General features: G+C 47.8%; 1 protein-coding gene across 43 annotated transcripts in view; it reads right to left on the bottom strand.

Annotated features, from left to right (window-relative positions):
- Positions 1-18,517, bottom strand: part of EP400 (E1A binding protein p400) — a 134,362-nt gene that overhangs the window by 85,307 nt on the left and 30,538 nt on the right. For 10 of the 43 annotated variants that reach the window (XM_028830189.2, XM_028830193.2, XM_028830205.2 and 7 more), the window contains 9 exons: positions 14,037-14,136; positions 12,204-12,311; positions 11,324-11,709; positions 6,956-7,249; positions 5,258-5,443; positions 3,679-3,819; positions 3,067-3,145; positions 2,311-2,360; positions 1,523-1,580 (listed from right to left, as the gene is read on the bottom strand). In XM_028830189.2, the coding sequence (XP_028686022.2) occupies positions 1,523-1,580; positions 2,311-2,360; positions 3,067-3,145; positions 3,679-3,819; positions 5,258-5,443; positions 6,956-7,249; positions 11,324-11,709; positions 12,204-12,311; positions 14,037-14,136 (1,402 nt within the window). The remainder of the gene's footprint in view (positions 1-1,522; positions 1,581-2,310; positions 2,361-3,066; positions 3,146-3,678; positions 3,820-5,257; positions 5,444-6,955; positions 7,250-11,323; positions 11,710-12,203; positions 12,312-14,036; positions 14,137-18,517) is intronic. The other 33 variants (XM_028830198.2, XM_028830203.2, XM_077955856.1 and 30 more) reach the window with 7 other exon arrangements.

Raw genomic sequence — 18,517 nt, 5'->3', positions numbered from 1 at the left:
TTTCCAGGTAACAAGAAAGACACAAACCTACGGTACTCTGTTGTGCTTCTCTTGTTGTCTGAAAGGCCAGGGTTCAATCCATCCCCAGTGCAGGATGGTATTATCTAGAATTCAGCACCAGGCCAGGTGTGGTGGCTGACACCTTTAATCCTAGTACTTTGGGAGGCTGAGGCGGGTGGATCACCTGAGGTCAGGAGTTTGAGACCAGCCTGGCCAACATGGTGAAACTCTGTCTCTACTAAAAATACAAAAATTAGCTGCATAGTGATCCGTGCCTGTAGTCTCAGCTACTCCAGAGGCTGAGGCAAGAGAATCGCTTGGCAGGGGCCTGAAAATGCCACCACAATGCCGTGCCAGTGCTGGGCCATGTGCCCGCAGGCTCCTCACTCATCTGCCACATTGCTGTTTCGTTTCTGTCATATGCAGCAGACCTGAATACCGCCAGTTTCATGCCAACAATCTGGTCAAACTCCCTATTGACTTCCAAATAAAAATCAATACATGGCCGGGCGCGGTGGCTCAAGCCTGTAATCCCAGCACTTTGGGAGGCCGAGGCGGGCGGATCACGAGGTCAGGAGATCGAGACCATCCTGGCTAACACGGTGAAACCCCGTCTCTACTAAAAATACAAAAAGAAATTAGCCGGGCGTGGTGGCGGGTGCCTGTAGTCCCAGCTACTCGGGAGGCTGAGGCAGGAGAATGGCGTGAACCCGGGAGGCGGAGCTTGCAGTGAGCCGAGATCGCGCCACTGCACTCCAGTCTGGGCGACAGAGCGAGACTCCGTCTCAAAAAAAAAAAAAAAAAATCAATACATACCAAAGATCAATCTTCAAAAATTTGGAAAAGTTAACACACTTCACCAAATCAAGCCAATAAACCCACACTGATGCTGATCAAAGAGCCGAAGGAGAAACTGCAGGCCTCACCTGGCACCTGACAGGAACCACCACACAAACACCCAAGAAAGTTTCTCCAACCTCTCTACTCCTGCTCTCCACTCGTCTCTAAAAATCCATTCTAGTCCTGAGGACTTCTGTACTCAATCCACATGGGTTTGGAAATAGGTCGTGGCCGGGGCTGTCCCCAGCTCACACACCCAGTGCTCAGGTATCTGTTCTCATCTGAACGAGGTGCCAACATCTAAAATTCACATGAGTTTCTCCTGAAATCCCAATGGCTGGCAACCATGGGTCTACCACAGGACATACCAGGGCCACTTCTCGAGGACAGGAAAAAGCTTGGCCCTGTGCCACAGAAGCATGGGGCCCCAACACTCTCCAAGATGCACCCAAGTTTCCAAACCTCACAAAAGCAGATACAACCATGTTGCTCCAGAAAACATCCCAAGTGCTCTAGAGATACCAAAAAGTACTCTCTACACTGAGCGACATCTGGATAAATACAAAAGTTGAACTTTCCAACCAGCTGAAGATGACAAGACTAAACCCCAAGTCGCCACAGCTCTGTGTGATCTCATCAGCAGCGCTGCAGACAACAAAGATGGCACTGAGGGGGAACAGACCTTCGTCATCAGTCAAAGATACGCTAGCTTTTCTTTTTCTTCCAGATATTCCTGAATCCTGAAAGAAAGAAAGAAAAACCACAAGCATGAGATCCAAACACTCAGAATGGGAAACCAAGACAGAAGTGTCCATGGGACAGGGGAAAGCCCCAGGGCAAGCCTGCTGGGCCGCCCTTAGCCTCCATCTGGGGTCGGGTCAGGGCAGGGCAGTCAGGGAGCAAGGACATGATCAATGCTCACTGTCACTGCCAAATTAACAACGCACGTGAGACCAAGGCTATAAAGCACCAGTATATTTTCAAAGTAGACTGAGTCTATAATGAAAGGGATTAATAGGCCAGGCGCAGTGGCTCATGCCTGTAATCCTAGCACTTTGGGAGGCCAAGACGGACGGAATGCCTGAGCTCAAGAGTTTGAGACCAGCCTGGGCAACATGGTGAAACCCCATCTCTACAAAAATACAAAAAAAAAAAAAAAAATTAGCCGGGCGTGGCAGTGTGCGCCTGTAGTCCCAGCTACTCAGGAGACTGAGGCGGGAGAACTGCTTGAAACTGGGAGGCGGAGCTTGCAGTGGGCTGAGATCATGCCACTTCACTCCAGCCTGGGCGACAGAGACTCCGTCTCAAAAAAAAAAAAAAGAAAGGGGAGTAATAGTCACAGCCTATAAATTCCTCTGGATGAGAATGAAAAGGCCCACTCCACTGGAGCGGCTTCCACTCCTCACACACAGTACAGCGACAACCCCAAACTTACCAGAGAACACAGTACAGCGACAACCCCAAACTTACCAGAGAACTTTCCTGGAATGCATCAAATCCTTTAGGTCTCAATTCTTTCCCTAGAGAGACAAGAAGCACAGTTCATTCCCAAGACGCCCCATGCTTGGCGAGGGCGCCTCTGCTTTCCAGGCAGGGTCCTGCTGCCTCCACCCACGTGCAGGGAAAGGAGGGACACGTTGAGTTCTGCCTCTTCCTCCTCATCACGCAGGGCAGTGGTTTTTACTATCTTGTGGCTCTATGCCTTTCAGCAGCAGCCACCTCTCAGCCTCAGGTTCCTCATCAATAACGGGGAAACACAGTGCCCACCCTCCTGGGGGCATCCTCAGAGGCAAACGAAACAGTGAATGCTGCCGCCACTGGTGCTGCGCATATCCTAAGTGGAGTGGCACATAACAAGTGGAGGCAGCTGCTGAAGAAATATCAAAGGAAGAACGACATGGAGGCGTCACCCAGCCAGGCACCCAGGGATCCTCCTGCATGGCAAATGCCTCAAGGAGCTCCTCACTCACTGTCCAGGGACTGAACCCCAGTTCTGTGTCCCAGAGTTTATCAACTTGGGGGTGCTGACTCACACCAGCACATCTCAAAAGCACTGAAGCATAAAACTAGGATGGCCACACAAAGAGAAATGTAACAATCAGGCAGCTGGCTGATGAGCAGATGTCCTCTGTGGGAAGCCACAGTGCCAGGAGACTGCCTGCTGAGAAAAGAATCCGAACAAAGTACCACCCAAGCAGTGGTAAGCCTTTTTATAAAGGGTCATACCTCTCCTGGAAACTTTCTGTAAATTTAAGGCTTTCTTCCTTTTTTCTTCTAATTCTACTTGTAGTTTTATTTCCACAACCTAAATGCAAAGGATTAAATGAATAAGGACGTTACTAAGGATGGGAATTACAGACGTTCTGCATACAAAACACTAAAACACATAAGCAGAGTCTAAAAACAGTGTTTTCCAGCCTCGTCAGTTTGGTGCTTTTTCATTTATTTCATACTAACTACATCCTGCCCAGGTTCTATTAGGTGGTGAGATAAGAATTAAAATTTCAAAAAAGGAAAGCGAGCGACCAAGCGGCTGCCCTAGAAGTAACCATGGTGGTGACTTACGCTAACCCTGAAACAACAACGCCCAGAGGCCCTCCACGGCATGAAGCACCTCAGAGGGCGGCCACAGTTGAAGTGCATCAACCGTGCAAGACAGACGGAGGCATGAGCAGCTCATTCAAAGGCCAACGAGCAACAGTCCAGGAGAGTGCACACATTGCCGGCTCTGGCGCTCGAAAGCTTCCTAAGCAAGGTACTGAGCTCTGGTCTCGGGAAGCAGCCTCACCAGCTCCGACAGGCTGACTCTTAGGACCCCATGAAAACTGCGGCACTCGCCTGTTCGATATTCGACCAAAAGCACTCTATCTCGCGGGCCGTGGCGGCGGCTATCCGCCTCAGTCTGCTCTGCTCTTCCTTCTTCCCCCTTTCTTCACGGAGCTGCTTCTCCTCATGATGGCGCACCACAGTTCTAACGAGCTGGTGAATAAAAGTGCAAGAACTGTATGTTTTACTCTATGTCATGTTGGGAAAAAAAGGGTATGTAACTTTTTAAAAATCTTCTCAGGCTAAAATTTATACAATTCACTGCCATATACATTCTTGTATGCTCTTAAGGTGGATTAGGAGAAATAGGACTACCAGCAAAACCCACTATCAATATTTTGCTTGACTGTTCTAGAAAGTGTTTTTATTTTTTGGCCAGGCGCGGTGGCTCAAGCCTGTAATCCCAGCACTTTGGGAGGCCGAGACGGGCGGATCACGAGGTCAGGAGATCGAGACCATCCTGGCGAACACGGTGAAACCCCGTCTCTACTAAAAAATACAAAAAACTAGCCGGGCAAGGCGGCGGGCGCCTGTAGTCCCAGCTACTCGGGAGGCTGAGGCAGGAGAATGGCGTAAACCCGGGGGGCGGAGCTTGCAGTGAGCTGAGATCCGGCCACTGCACTCCAGCCCGGGTGACAGAGCCAGACTCCGTCTCAAAAAAAAAAAAAAAAAAAAAGAGTACAGAAAATATGAACAAGGACCCTACAGCCCAAGAAACAAAGGCGGCGACACGGTAATAAGGAAGACAAAGAAGGGCCATGGCTGTTCACACAGTGAAAGTACAGCTGCTTCCCACTGAAGCCTGGGGTTTCTAGAAATCGACCACTTGTTCTCACTTTTCTAGTGTTAGCAGTAGGGCCTCCAGAGTCTTCCAAGGACTCTGCACCTGCTTTGGCAACAGTTAGGAGAAAATAAATTCTCAGCCGAAACTAAAGAGAAAGCTAGACTAGAAGCCCAGGAGGAAGAGCAGGAGGTGGTGCGGCCAGGCAGGAAAGCCTGGGACAGCCCCTTGCTGCCCCTTGACTGACACCAGGGGCCTTCTAACTCTCAGCCTCTCAGCTCCCTGAACACCCCCAGCCACCAGCCTGGACCTGCAGCACTGGAGATATCCTAACTCCAACTGGCAGGCAAAGCCAGGCAACAAAGGGAAGCTAAATCCACACCAGTGCAGAAGTGCAGGAGCACAGGCTTGATTCCAACAATGCATGCTGGGCTCTGAAGACACCACCTCAGACTTAATTACACGGCACAGTTATTCTCCAAACAACAGGGAAGTCTCCTTCCCAGACTTCACAAGTCAAGGTCTTCAGAGTGAGTCTGCCAGGCACGGTGGTTCACGCCTGCAATCCCAGCACTCCAGGAAGCTGAAGCGAGCAATCGCTTGAGCCCAGGATTCAAGACCCGTCTGGGTAATGTGGCAAAAAACACAAAAATTAGCTGGGCATTCCAGCCTGAACAACAGAGCGAGACCCTGTCTGAAAAAAAATAAGAAAAAAAAGTGGGTCTGGAGTCCTGCCCACCATTTACAGCACCGCAAACTCGAGCTCCCACCAACGCACACAGCACAGCAGCGCCACACATTCCAACCCACCTTCTTCGCAGCGGCCACCTTCCACCTCCTCTCCTGGGCAAAGTCTGTGGCCATCCACTGCATCTCCTCCAGCAGATAGTCCCAGTGGGCCTTGGGCCGTGGGGCCTCCTGCAGCTTCGGCAGACGCCTCTGGGACCACAGACCTGCTTTCCTCAGCTCCGCGACGCGCTGATGCACCTGGTTCTCCTGCAGGTGATATACGGGGGATGGTGGGGTCGGCATGTGATGAGTGTGTTCCACCAACTCACACACCAGAAATCTGAAGCCCTATTATGTAAAAGGCTCAGTCAGGCACTAGGAAGACAGAAAGCTCAAGGTCCCAGTTTAATATCAAAGGTAAGACTCAAACACAAAGGTCAAAGTGGTTCTAGGAGAAGTCGAGGAGCGTGTGACCTTTCCAGGAGCCTTAGAAGCTGGAGCGCCGGGCGCGGTGGCTCAAGCCTGTAATCCCAGCACTTTGGGAGGCCGAGGCGGGTGGATCACGAGGTCAGGAGATCGAGACTATCCTGGCTAACATGGTGAAACCCCGTCTCTACTAAAAATACAAAAAGCTAGCTGGGCGTGGTGGCGGGCGCCTGTAGTCCCAGCTACTTGGGAGGCTAAGGCGGGAGAATGGCATGAACCCGGGAGGCGGAGCTTGCAGTGAGCCCAGATCACGCCACTGCACTCCAGCCTGGGAGACACAGCGAGACTCCATCTCAAAAAAAAAAAAAAAAAAAGGCCGGGCGCGGTGGCTCAAGCCTGTAATCCCAGCACTTTGGGAGGCCGAGACGGGCGGATCACAAGGTCAGGAGATCAAGACCATCCTGGCTAACACGGTGAAACCTCGTCTCTATTAAGAAATACAAAAAACTAGCCGGGCGAGGTGGCGGGCGCCTGTAGTCCCAGCTACTCGGGAGGCTGAGGCAGGAGAATGGCGTGAACCTGGGAGGCGGAGCTTGCAGTGAGCTGAGATCCGGCCACTGCACTCCAGCCTGGGTGACAGAGCGAGACTCCGTCTCAAAAAAAAAAAAAAAAAAAAAGAAGAAGAAGCTGGAGCAACTGTCCTGCCCCAGCTCTATAAAACAGACTAAAACTTTAAAACCTTATGTTTCTACCAAAGTGCTTACAAGGGAAACCATAGGATGCCTGGAATTTGCTTCTAAATAATCTGGAAGGGAGTGGAATAAACGAAATGAGACTAGCTACATATTGATCATTGTGATAAAATCAGATAATGGGGAACATGGGGTTTATAACACTCTATTTTGATACACGATTCTTTTAATTCCCCTAATGAAGTTGAACAAAATAAACGCTTAGTCATCCAACCCCAAGTAAGTGCTAAGGGCTGGGTAGTGACTCTCAAGGACAGGGCTGCAGACCAGTGGCTGCAGGGACCTCACAGCCTGCAGGGCCCCAGCGTTCAAGCTTGTCCCTCTCAGCCTGACTCCTACACATGACCTCTCCCACCCTCGTCTACTGCCCGTATGAAAGCAGCCCAAGACTGCAGGTTTTATCACAAAAACACAGACTTCCTCCATGAGTCTGCTTCCAACAGAAAAGGCTAACCCTTGGTTTTCATCTTGTCTCTACTGATTCCCAAGCCATGTTGAATTGACCAGGCATTCAGTTTTACCCTATCACATTCTTGACAATTAAAACTAAATGTGCTTCACCGACTGGAGTACATTTTACAACTTTCTTAAGCATGCTTACCAGCGTTATCTGTTCTGTCAGCGTATCCTGAGAACTGTCTTGGGACGAGGTGGCATTCTGAGCAGGACTCTGTGGTTTGGTGGGGGCAGATGCCGCCACCCCTGGGGTCCGGGAAGTGACTGGAGACAGTGCCTTGTTGGTTGCTGAGGAGGGTCTATTTATTGGCGAGGACCGAGCAGGTGAGGGTCCTGGGCCGGAGCCACTCACGGGTGCCAGGGACGAGGTAGAAGAGGTGGGCAGAGGCCGTGGGCAGGGCGGGGCAGGGTCCACAGGGAGCCTTGTCGATGCCACCGTCTAAAGGGCAGAGCACAAGTGGAGCAAGGTGAAGAAAAGATGTCAGGGCAGCCCACGGTGCCAAATACCAGAGCACCCACAGCATCAGAGACGCACACTGCCAGTACCTTCCACTCCATGACAATGCAAGCAAACAAATCACATCACATCCACGGCCCAACACTAACGTGTCCACAAACAAATAATACATCCTTCTACTTCCACAAAACCAAACAGGAGTTTTCATCATGAACTATCTTTAGGCCATGCCCAGTGGCTCATGCCTGTAATTCCAACACTTTGGGAGGCCGAAGTGGGAGGATCGCTTGAGCCCAGGAGTTTGAGATGAGCCTGGGCGACGAAGTAGGACCCCATCTCTACAAAAAAATTTAAAAATTAGCCAGGTGTGGTGGTGTGTGCCTTTGGTTGCAGCTACACGGGAGGCTGAGGTGGGAGGATTGCTTGAGCCTGAGAGGTTGAGGCTGCAGTGAGTCATGTTTGTGCCACTATACTCCAGCCTGGGTAACAAAGCAAGACCCTGTCTCAAGAAGATATAACGTAACGTAACGTAACGTAACGTAACGTAACATAACATAACATACAAATTCAGTGTGCCTCTCTCATGGCAGATGGGCTATAAGGGTTAAAAAATTCTCCTCAGGCCAGGCACAGTGACTCACATCTGCAATCCCAGCACTTCTGGAGGCCGAGGTGGGTGGATCACCTGAGGTCAGGAGTTCGAGACCAGCCTGACCAACATGGAGAACCCTCATCTCTACTAAAACTACAAAATTAGCCAGGCATGGTGGCGCATGCCTATAATCCCAGCTACTCAGGAGGCTGAGGCAGGAGAATTGCTTGAACCCAAGAGGTGGAGGTTGTGGTGAGCTGAGATCACGTCATTCTGCTCCAGCCTGGGGAATAAGAGCAAAACTCTGTCTCAAAAAAAAAAGTCCTCCTCTTCGCACCACCTCAACAACAGACTGAATTAAATTCACAGAGAACTGTTGCTGGGGATAGAGAGCAGGGATGATGAGCTGAGTGCAGATTCATACAAGATTCAGCCCATTCAAAAGCTGAAGGGAGACAAAGAACCGCTAGAACACACTCTCTCTGAGTGACTGTCCCATGGCATGGGTTTCTTTTCTTCACAGCCGCAGCACTGTACCCCGGCTGGCCACAGGCTTTTGGAAATGAAGCTTTATTAGAGCACAGCCACATCCACTTATGTGCTGTCTGTGCGTGGCTGTGTCTTCACTTCCACCACAGAAACTGAACAGTCCGCAAAGCCAGAACATTTATTACCTGGCCCTTGACTGAGAAAGTGTGCCCATCCTGCTCAACCTAGAAGTAACAGGTTCCTACAGACTTTGTAAAGGCTTCTTTAAAATCATTTTCCAGGCTAGGTGTGGTGGCTCACGCCTATAATTCCAGCATTATGGGAGGCCAAGGAGGGTGGATTAGTTGAGATCAGCAGTTTGAGACCAGCTTGGCCAACATGGCAAAAGCTCATCTCTACTAAAAAGTAAAAAAAAAAAAAAAAAAAAAAATAGTTGCCTAAGCATGCACAAGATATTACATGCATTGTAAAATGATCAGTAAATGATTTTCTGTACCGTTGTTCTTAAGGAGATAATATAAAGTCATTTAGAGAGCTAAATTGTGAAATACATCATTTCTCTGCTGGAAAAAAAAAAAAAAAAAGACTAGTAGGGCATGGTGGCGCACACCTGTAGTCCCAGCTATTCAGGAGGCTGAGGCAGAAGTGTTTGAACCCAGGAGGCAGAGGTTGCAGTGAGCCAAGATCGCGCCACTGCACTCCACCCTGAGGGACAGAGTGAGACTCTGACTCAAAAAAAAAAAAGATAAGATAAAATAAAATCATTTTCCACAGCTGGTTTTTTCAGTAATTACAGGCAGGTAAATTAAATCTAAGAAAAACCACAGAGCTGCTTTAAGTCAGTATGTGGCTTGATGTGAGGAAGTGTTCAAAATAGAATCATTTCCACAAAAACCTAAAGCAAGCAATGTAAGGCCTAGAAGAGCTCAGTGCCCCGACATGTGTCGCCTTTCTCAGAGTGGGTGCACTAGGGTTCACTGCAGACTTGCACAAAAGGCTCCCAAGCACAGCCCCACCAGTCACTGGCTTTTCTGGCCTCCATTTTTTTAAATCTATAAAATGGAGATAATAAACATTCTACATCATAACGTTGTCAGGTAAAGGAAATAAATAATGCCAATAAATCGCTCATCACAGTGCTTGACACCACACCTCACAAGTGATGAGTAAGTGATAGCTATTATCGTTACTATTATTTCATCATTATATACTTAAGACTTTGCCATAAATCTCAAACATAAAGAACCTGCAGGCCGGGTGCGGTGGCTCAGGCCTATAATCCCAGCACTTTGGGAGGCCAAAGCCGGCGGATCACCTGAGGTTGGGAGTTCAAGACCAGCCTAACAAATATGGAGAAACCTCGTCTCTACTAAAAACACAAAACTAGCCGGCATGGAGGCACATGCCTGTAATCCTAGCTACTAGGGAGCTGAGGCAGGAGAATCGCTTGAACCCAGGAGGCGGAGGTTGTGGTGAGCCGAGATCGGGCCATTGCACTCCAGCCTGGGTAACAAGAGCGAAACTCCGTCTAAAAAAAAAAAAAGAAAAGAAAAAGAACTTTTAGCTTGGGCAGCATGGCGAAATCCCATCTCTACAACAATACAAAAATCAGCCAGGTGTAGTGGTGTGTGCCTGTAGTCCCAGCTATTCAGGGGGCAGAGGCAGGAGGAACATCTGAGCCCAGGAAGTAGAGGCTGCAGTGAGCAGAGATTGTCCCACTGCATTCCAGCCTGGGTGACAGAGCCAGAACCTGTTTCAAAACAAACAAAAACCCTGAACTCAAAGCCCACCTAGGAAATTCCTTTGTTAGTGAGGAAGAGGGTAAAAGGGAAGACCCTGCAGTGGGCTCCCCACGCCCTGACGTGCATCAAACAGAACTAAGAGGGCTGAGAGCCCTCCCCGGCCTCCCTGTCAGTGCCCTGTTGACAGCTGGCATCCAGGCTGTGGCATTTCGCTACTCCTTAGAAACCAAAACCAGTTTACTGTGGACATTCCAAAACCGCACTGGGTAAAATTCACCAGTGCGGGAGGAGGGGCATTTTAACTACCTGAAACATGTATCAAGCTGGATCAGTAATGCCTTACACACGTGTATCAAGCTGGCTCATTAACACCTTACACACGTGTATCAAGCTGGATCAGTAACGCCTTACACACGTTTGCAGAGCATAGAGCATCCCAAAAGCAGCAAAGCAGGCACCCAGGGAGCACGTCTGGTGGGTGGTGTGCAGCGTGGTTTTGCACTCACAGGGAGCTAAGGTCAAGCCCCACTCGTCACTTCATCGCCACGTAACTTGGGGCCAGCCCCAGAACCTCTGACTATTTGTCTCCACACTAGTAGAATGGGTCACTGCCACCTACCTGAGAGTTGCTGGGCAGATCATAAGGGATAACTGACACTATGCCCTTCACACAACATGTGGGTGAGTAAGCAGGGGCCCATGGTACTAAGAGTGACAATAATAACAGTTGTCTCTTATTATTATTATTTATTTTTTTTTTTTGAGACGAAGTCTCACTCTGTCACCCAGGCTGGAGTACAATGGTGCGATCTCAGCTCACTGCAACCTTTACCTCCTGGGTTCAAGTGATTCTCCTGCCTAAGCCTTTGAAGTAGCTTGGACTACAGGCACGTGCCACCACACCTGGCTAATTTTTGTATTTTTAGTAGAGACAGGGTTTCACCATGTTGGCCGGGTTGGTCTCGAACTCCTGAGCTCAGGTGATCCACCCACCTCAGCCTCCCAAAGTGCTGGGACTACAGGCGTGAGTCACCAAACCTGGCCCTGTTCTCTATTACTTTAATAAAGATAATATCATAGAGCCAAATAAAACTATAGTGCAAGTACTGAATTAACTAATTGTTCTAAATTGGGGGAGCAAGCTGCTAAGAGAAAATATACAAATTACAGTGTGACACCCTGTCTAACAACCAGGCAGTCCATTTTCTTTTTTTCCTGTATCTTTTCTCATACCTGTGGCAGGGAGGAAAGCTGAGAGGGCTGCACCTGCACCTTCCCAGGCGTGGGAACATGGAGGGCCAGCGGTGCAGGCTGCGAGGGAGGGATGGGGAGTTGGCTGCTGGGGGGTGCAGGGATGGGAACATTGGGCTGCTGAGTCTTCACCGGGATTTGGAGCTGTGTCTGGGCCTCCACTGCTTGCGGCTGCTGTGCAAACTGCAGCGCAGAAGAGAGGGCTGCGGTGGGAACACCGGCTGGGGGCAGTCTCCCGGGCAGCTGCGGCAGTGGGGTGTGCAAGCTGGCGGCGTTCTGCACGGGAGGCCCCGTGGAGGGGTCATACTGCTGCTGACTCTGCCTCTGTCCAGTGAGCTGCGCGGCCTGCGGCGTGGGGGGCATTCCTCCTGCAAAATAAGAAAAGCACCAAGAGCACTGATTCCCAAGTGTGGCAGCTTCTACCAGTGAGTCACAAGGAAACATGTCTGACACCCCGGTGCTTATCCAAGACCTACCACACTCACACAAGAAGTCGGCCACAACTGAGCACACACAAAAGGAAAGAGAGGCGCTTGACCTTTGCAAGTCAGCATCAAGCAAAACAAGCACCAGATCACCACAGGGCATCCCCACAACGCGGCAATTAGGAAAAACACAGGAGTAAAAATTGTTGAAAGACACTATGACAAAGCGACGTGTGGCTCCCATTAGTGTGGCAAGAACATGTCTCCAGGGGCTTTGCATATGATATGGACTGGGACTCAGAGAAGTATCTCAATTTCAGGCACCCCACTGCAAACACGCTACCTCCACTGCCCAAGTTTGAGTCTGGTGCTGGTTTCTGGAACCGCAGTGTACCGCCTGCTCTGAGTGGGGAGCTGGCTCTGCTGCTGGGCCTTACCTTGTGCGGTCGGCATTAGCTGCTGGAGAGGAACGCCTGCGTCCGCCCCCGGGTGCTGGAAAACTACCCCTTGGTGACCCACTTCAAGGCGAGGCCTCTTAGACTGCTCTAGAATAATTTTCAAAAAAGGTGCAGTTTGATGTAAAAATAAAACCAGAAAAGTAGTAGAAAAAAACATGTGTGTTTTTATCATCTTTGAACAGGGAGGCCTTTCTATACATTAACTAAAATCCAGAAGCCATAAAAGATAAGGCTGATAAATACAATTTCTCATTAAAATGTTGCCAATATAAGAAAAAGCTTCATAACAAGGCCAGGGACAAGCAACAACCCAAGAGGCAACACTGCAACGCGTGCGACGGACAGAGTGGGACTCGCTCAGCACTTGGAAAGCACAAGCACACGAGGAGCACCACAAGCACACGAGGAGCACCACAAGCACACGAGGAGCACCACAAGCACACAGACGAGAGCATGGAGAGCGAGCAGTGGGGCAGACTCACAGATGCCCAGCACACAGGGAATGAGGCTGCACAGCGTGCTCAAAACTAAAGAAATCCAAATCAGAACAAGGATTTTTTCACCCATCAGAGCAATGAGGATTAAATGACTTATACCTAATAAAACGATCAAAATGTGAAAGAACCAGCCATTGCTGATGGCAGTGAAAACTGGCCCTGTCCTTTTGGTGGGCAACTGAGCACCATCATTACCTAACTACACCTGTGCTTTGATGTAGCAATTTCATTTCCAGGCATTTTTCCTTTAGATATATTGACAGACAGTCGGGTGCGGTGGCTCACGCCTACAATCTCAGCACTTCGGGAGGCTGAGGTGAGAAGACTTGAGCCCAGGAGTTCGAGACCAGCATGGGCAACATAGTGGGACCCTGACTGTAGCCAAAATGCAAAAAGGCTTGCATGGAGCCAGGCGTGGTGGCGGCGCCTGTAGTCCCAGCTACTCAGGAGGCTGAGGCAGAAGATTTGCTCGAGGCTGAAGTGAGCCATGACGATGCCATTGCACTCCGGCCTGGGTGAGCCAGACCCTATCTCAAAAAATAAGGAGATACACAGACTGATAAACATGTAGGAAAAAAAAACATGAGACTACATGTTCAATCCTCAGTTCACTGTAACAGATAAAATGTGGCACTAACAGATGAACATTGACAAGGATCTGACTGATAAAGAACCAACCATCCCCATGATGGAACAGCACGTGGCACTGAGAGAGGGGTTATGACTTGAAGAGATGGCCTTTTCAGTTAATATTCTTAGACATAACAACATACATACAATCCGATCGCATCTGAACTTTTTCAAAGTATCACATATGTAACAATGCTTGTGTATGGAGAGGAAGGTCTGTGAGACAGAATATGCGAAACATTAACGGTGGTTACTGCTGTGGCTGGGGAGTGGGCAGGTACCAAGCCAGAGGTAGGCTTAAGTTATACTCTACTGAACTGTTGAAGTCTTTTATATAAAAATGTATTAAGTTTATTATTTGAAAAAAATCAGCTTAAAAATATGACAACTTCAGAAAGCAGATGATTTTGTGTTGAGCTACACTGTGGTGACTCAAGAGCCTACAAATGCATACAGAAAATCAATATGGAATATACCTGCTCAACTGAAAAAGTCCTCACCTCAAGACACAGAAAAATTCACATAAATATTGTTCAGCTGATAATCACCATAAGAGAGGTTAATTTTCAAAGTAGGAAGAAATCAAGTTCAGCAACTACTCTTCAGAAACTCATGGCAACTGTACCTCGGCAGCCCAAGAAGAGGGGGGCATTCCAAAGGCCACGCTAGCTGTGCCCTGACATACCTGCCATACCTGTGGAGGGCATCGCCTGCTGCCTCTTAAACAGGTCCGTCTCTACTGTGCTTCCGGCCCCTGCTACCAGGCTCCCTGCGAGGGCTTGCTGCTGGGAAAAAAGATGAAAACATGAAGGCCATTACAAAAATAAACTCAAACCATCATAATTATCCCAAACATCGACCTCATTCCTTTTTAATAACATAAATGTTATCTACCCCGTGTCTTTAAATATACATGCGTAATGTATATTTATGTATAATAAACAATTTAAAGTTCTAACTTACCTCTGGAGGAAAAAAGACTTGTAAAAGACATATTATTCTGGTTTTAATGGAATTTCAAATCAATGCAAACCTACAGTCCTTGGGAAACTAACTAGCTTTGCATACTGGATGATAACAAAAGGCCTAATGCTGGGAAACATGAGTTTCAGTTCTGAGACAAAGCTCAGCCGACCCGTCAGTCACACTGCCCAGCATAACTTCACATCCAAAAACACCAAATAATAAAAAGGTTAAATTGCCTTTCTACTGGAAAATGACACTAAAACCCCAATTAATAACTATCTAATTAACTTAGATTTTGTTTGTTTGTTTTTGAGACAGAGTCTCACTCTGTTGCCCAGGCTGGAGTGCAGTGGTGCAATCTCGGCTCAGTGTAACCTCTGCCTCCCAGGTTCAAGCCATTCTCCTGCCTCAGCCTCCTGAGTAGCTGGGACTACAGGGGCCTGCCACCACGCCTGGCTAATTTTTTGCATTTTTAGTAGAGACAGAGTTTCATTGTGTTAGCCAGGATGGTCTTGATCTCCTGAGCTCGTGATCCACCCGCCTTAGCCTCCTAAAGTGCTGGGATTACAGGCATGAGCCACCGCACCCAGCCAACTTAGATCTTTAAAATGATATTTTTATAGTTAGCACCCTACTTGAGACATACATACGTGAGATATATAGAGATATAAATAGACAGATGTTATTTAAAATGTTTAAAGTGAAAAAAAGCCATCACCAGGAGTGGTGGCTTACGCCTGTAATCCCAACATTTTGGAAGGCTGAGGTGGGAGGATCACTTGAGGTCAAGAGTTAAAAACCAACCTGGGCAACACAACGAGATCCTGTCTCTACAAAAATATAAAAATTAAAATATTAGCCAGGCATGGTGGCACACGCCTGTAGTCCTAGCTACTCAGGAGTCTTGAGCCCAGGAGTTTGAAGCTACAGTGATCTAGGACTATGTCACTGCACTCTGCATTCCAGCCTGGACAACAAAGTAAGACCCCATCTTTAAAAAAAATAAAATGAAAGAAGCCAATCTGAAAAGGTGACATGCTACATGATCCTAACTCTATGATGTCTTGGAAAAAGCAAAACTATAGAGACAACAAAAAGATGAGTGGTTGCCAGGTGCAAAGTAGCAGGGAGGAGGTAAACAGGCAGAGCACGGGAAATTTTTAGAGCAGTGAAACTATAGTACTATGCTAATGACAAGGCACTGAAGGCTCACCAAGGGCAACAAACGTACCGTCTGGAGGGGGACACGGATATAAAGGAGGCTGTGCACATGGGGTTGGGGGCAACGGGGTATGTAAAAAAATCTCTGTTCCTTCCTCTCAATTCTGCCATGAACCTAAAACTGCTTTTAAAAAATCATGGTTTTTAAAAGTTTACATGGAAAGCTACTGGCATGTTCTCTTATGAAGACAGAAACCAGCCAACTCTTGGTCAGCACAGACTCAACCCTGACCCTCTTCCATCTGGTCACCATCCTCGCAATTAAAGTAAATGCTAAGAACTTAATTACTAGTTACTAAGAACTTAAATCACTCAAAAATATTCATTCTACTTAGTGAGACATTTTAAACGTAAAAGTTACAGATACCTAAACAAAGTAACTGTTCAGTGAGAGGGAGCTGTTTGAACCAACTGCCACACAAGGCCCACCACGCAGCCACCACCAGCCATGCCAGAGACTCTGCACACACATGGGGAGAGGCTTAGAAGAGTTACTAAAAGGAAAAATCAGCCCCAATACAGCATATGTAAGAGGAAGGCACTGCCATTTACATTTAACCAAGATGGAAAAGGAAAGACGACGAAAGGGACAGAGGGCATGGACAAAGAGAGGGTGGAAAGAAAGGAAAGAATGCTTTGAAAACAATGGCCTGGCAGTGCTCACCTCTGGGGCAGCATTACAGATGACACGATTTGTGTGTGTGTGCATTTCTAAATTTCCCAAATGTTCTATAATGAGCATGTATGACTAATGTAATCAAAAGAAAAGAATATTTTTTAATTTAACAAAACTTGATAAAGGGCTCTTTGTCCAGAAATGGCCAAGTACTTCCTATCGGGTCAAACACCTCCCTATTCGGGAGGTGGAGGTGGGTGGATCACAAGGTCAGGAGATCAAGATCACGGTGAAATCCTGTCTCTACTAAAAACACACACACACACAAAAAAAAATTAGCCGCGTGCGGTGGCGGGCGCCTATAGTCCCAGCTACCCAAGAGGCTGAGGCAGGAAAATGGCGTGAACCCGGGAGGCGGAGCTTGCAGTGAGCTGAGATTGCACCACTGCACTCCAGCCTGGCGACAGAGCAAGACTCCATCTCAAAAAAAATAAAATAAAATAAACATAATCCACGTAAACATAAACTCTAGATGAAACACAAAAAAATATGAAAAGGTAGGCCAGTGATACAGGAGGGGAAATGATACTTGCAAGAAGGGAATGGAACATGGCAAGGTTTCCAGTTTCATGGCATTTGGAATGAGGGCAGCCCCAGCCTGTGCTCTACGGAACAGCTCAAACCTAAAGACACATAGTATCTCATGGGCTTGAACAAGAGGACAAAGAGCAGGAGACAGTTGGAAAAGGAGGCCCCATACTCTCTCCCTAACCTCCACCTAAACCATGTACACAAAAACAGAATCCAAGCGAAGGCCCAAGTACTGACCTGAGTTTTCAGGTGCCTCCCGTCACAAAGGAGAAAGAGTTTGCAGGTTTTTGTTGTTGTTGTTTGGCGTTTTGTTTTGTTTTGGTTTGGTTTTTTTTGAGACGGAGTCTCACTCTGTCGTCCAGGCTGGAGTGCAGCGGTGCGACCTTGCCTCACTGCAACCTCCGCCTCCCGGGTTCACACCATTCTCCTGCCTCAGCCTCCTGAGTAGCTGGGTCTACAGGTGTGCCACCACGCCTGGCTACTTTTTGTATTTTTAGTAGAGACAGGGTTTCACCATATTGGCCAGGCTGGTCTCGAACTCGTGATCTTGTGGATCCACCCGCCTCGGCCTCCCAAAGTGCTGGGATTACAGGCATGAGCCACCGCACCCGGCCAGAGTGTACATTTTTAATTCAATCAAGTTAACTAAGTATTAAAGCAAATAAATACTTTTCAGAAGAATATAACAGAACCCAGGGTTTCTATATGTCATGCACAATTATCCAAAATCCAATTCAAACTTACAAAATTACTCCAAAATACAAACAAAAAACACGAGCCATACTCAAGACACCAACCTCAAGATGACCCACGTACTAGAATAAGCAGGCAAGGATCTTAAAGTGACCTTAATATGTATGTCCAAGGACATAAAGAAAAATATACTGCAATAAAAGACAAGAAGAAATCTTGACAAAAAAACAGAAACTATTAAAATAAAGAGCCAAATGAAGATTCTAGAAGTGAAAAATACAACATCCGAAATTAAAAAAAAAATTCATTGGATAGGCATAACATCAGTGTGGAGATGTGAAAAAATCAGTTGTGGTGCGGTGGCTCACGCCTGTAATGTCAGCACTTTGGGAGGTCAAGGCGAGAGGACTGCTTGAGGTCAGGAGTTCAAAACCAGCATGGGCAATCTCCAAAAAACAAACAAAAAAATGTTAAATTGACCAGGCACAGTGGCTTATGCTGTATTCCCAGCATTTTGGGAACCTAAGGTGCACAGATAACTTGAGGTCAGGAGTTCAAGACCAGCCTGACCAACATGGCGAAAATTCATCTCTACAAAAATACAAAAATTGGCTAGGAATGGTGGCACAGACCTGTACTCCCAGCTATTTGAGAGGCTGGGATGGGAGGATCAGTTCAGCCCTGGAGGTTGAGGTTGCAGTGAGCCAAGAGAATGCCACCGCACTCCAGCCTGGGTGACAGAGCGAGACACTATCTCAAAAAAAAAAAAAAAAAAAAAAAATTTAAAAATCAGTGAGCCTGAAAAAAGATTCTTGAGACAGAAGAACCAAGTGAAGGACCTGACTTCAAGACACACCCCAAGACTCCAGGAACCAGGACAGTGCAGTGCAGTGCCGGCGTAAAGACCAACACACAGATAAAAAGAACTGAGCCACGCACCAAGAATCAGACCCACACTCACAGGATGTCCAAAGCCTCCAAGGCAATCCAATGGGGAAGAGAAAGCCTTTTCAACAAATGGTGCTAGAAAACTGGATGTGTACATGAACACAAGGATAAACTGGACTTCACTAAAATGA

Source organism: Macaca mulatta, chromosome 11 (assembly GCF_049350105.2).
Source record: "Macaca mulatta isolate MMU2019108-1 chromosome 11, T2T-MMU8v2.0, whole genome shotgun sequence".
In the NCBI taxonomy this organism is placed as follows: Eukaryota; Metazoa; Chordata; class Mammalia; order Primates; family Cercopithecidae; genus Macaca; species Macaca mulatta.
Note: the sequence above shows the minus strand (reverse complement) of the source record. Positions and strands in the feature narration are given on the sequence as shown.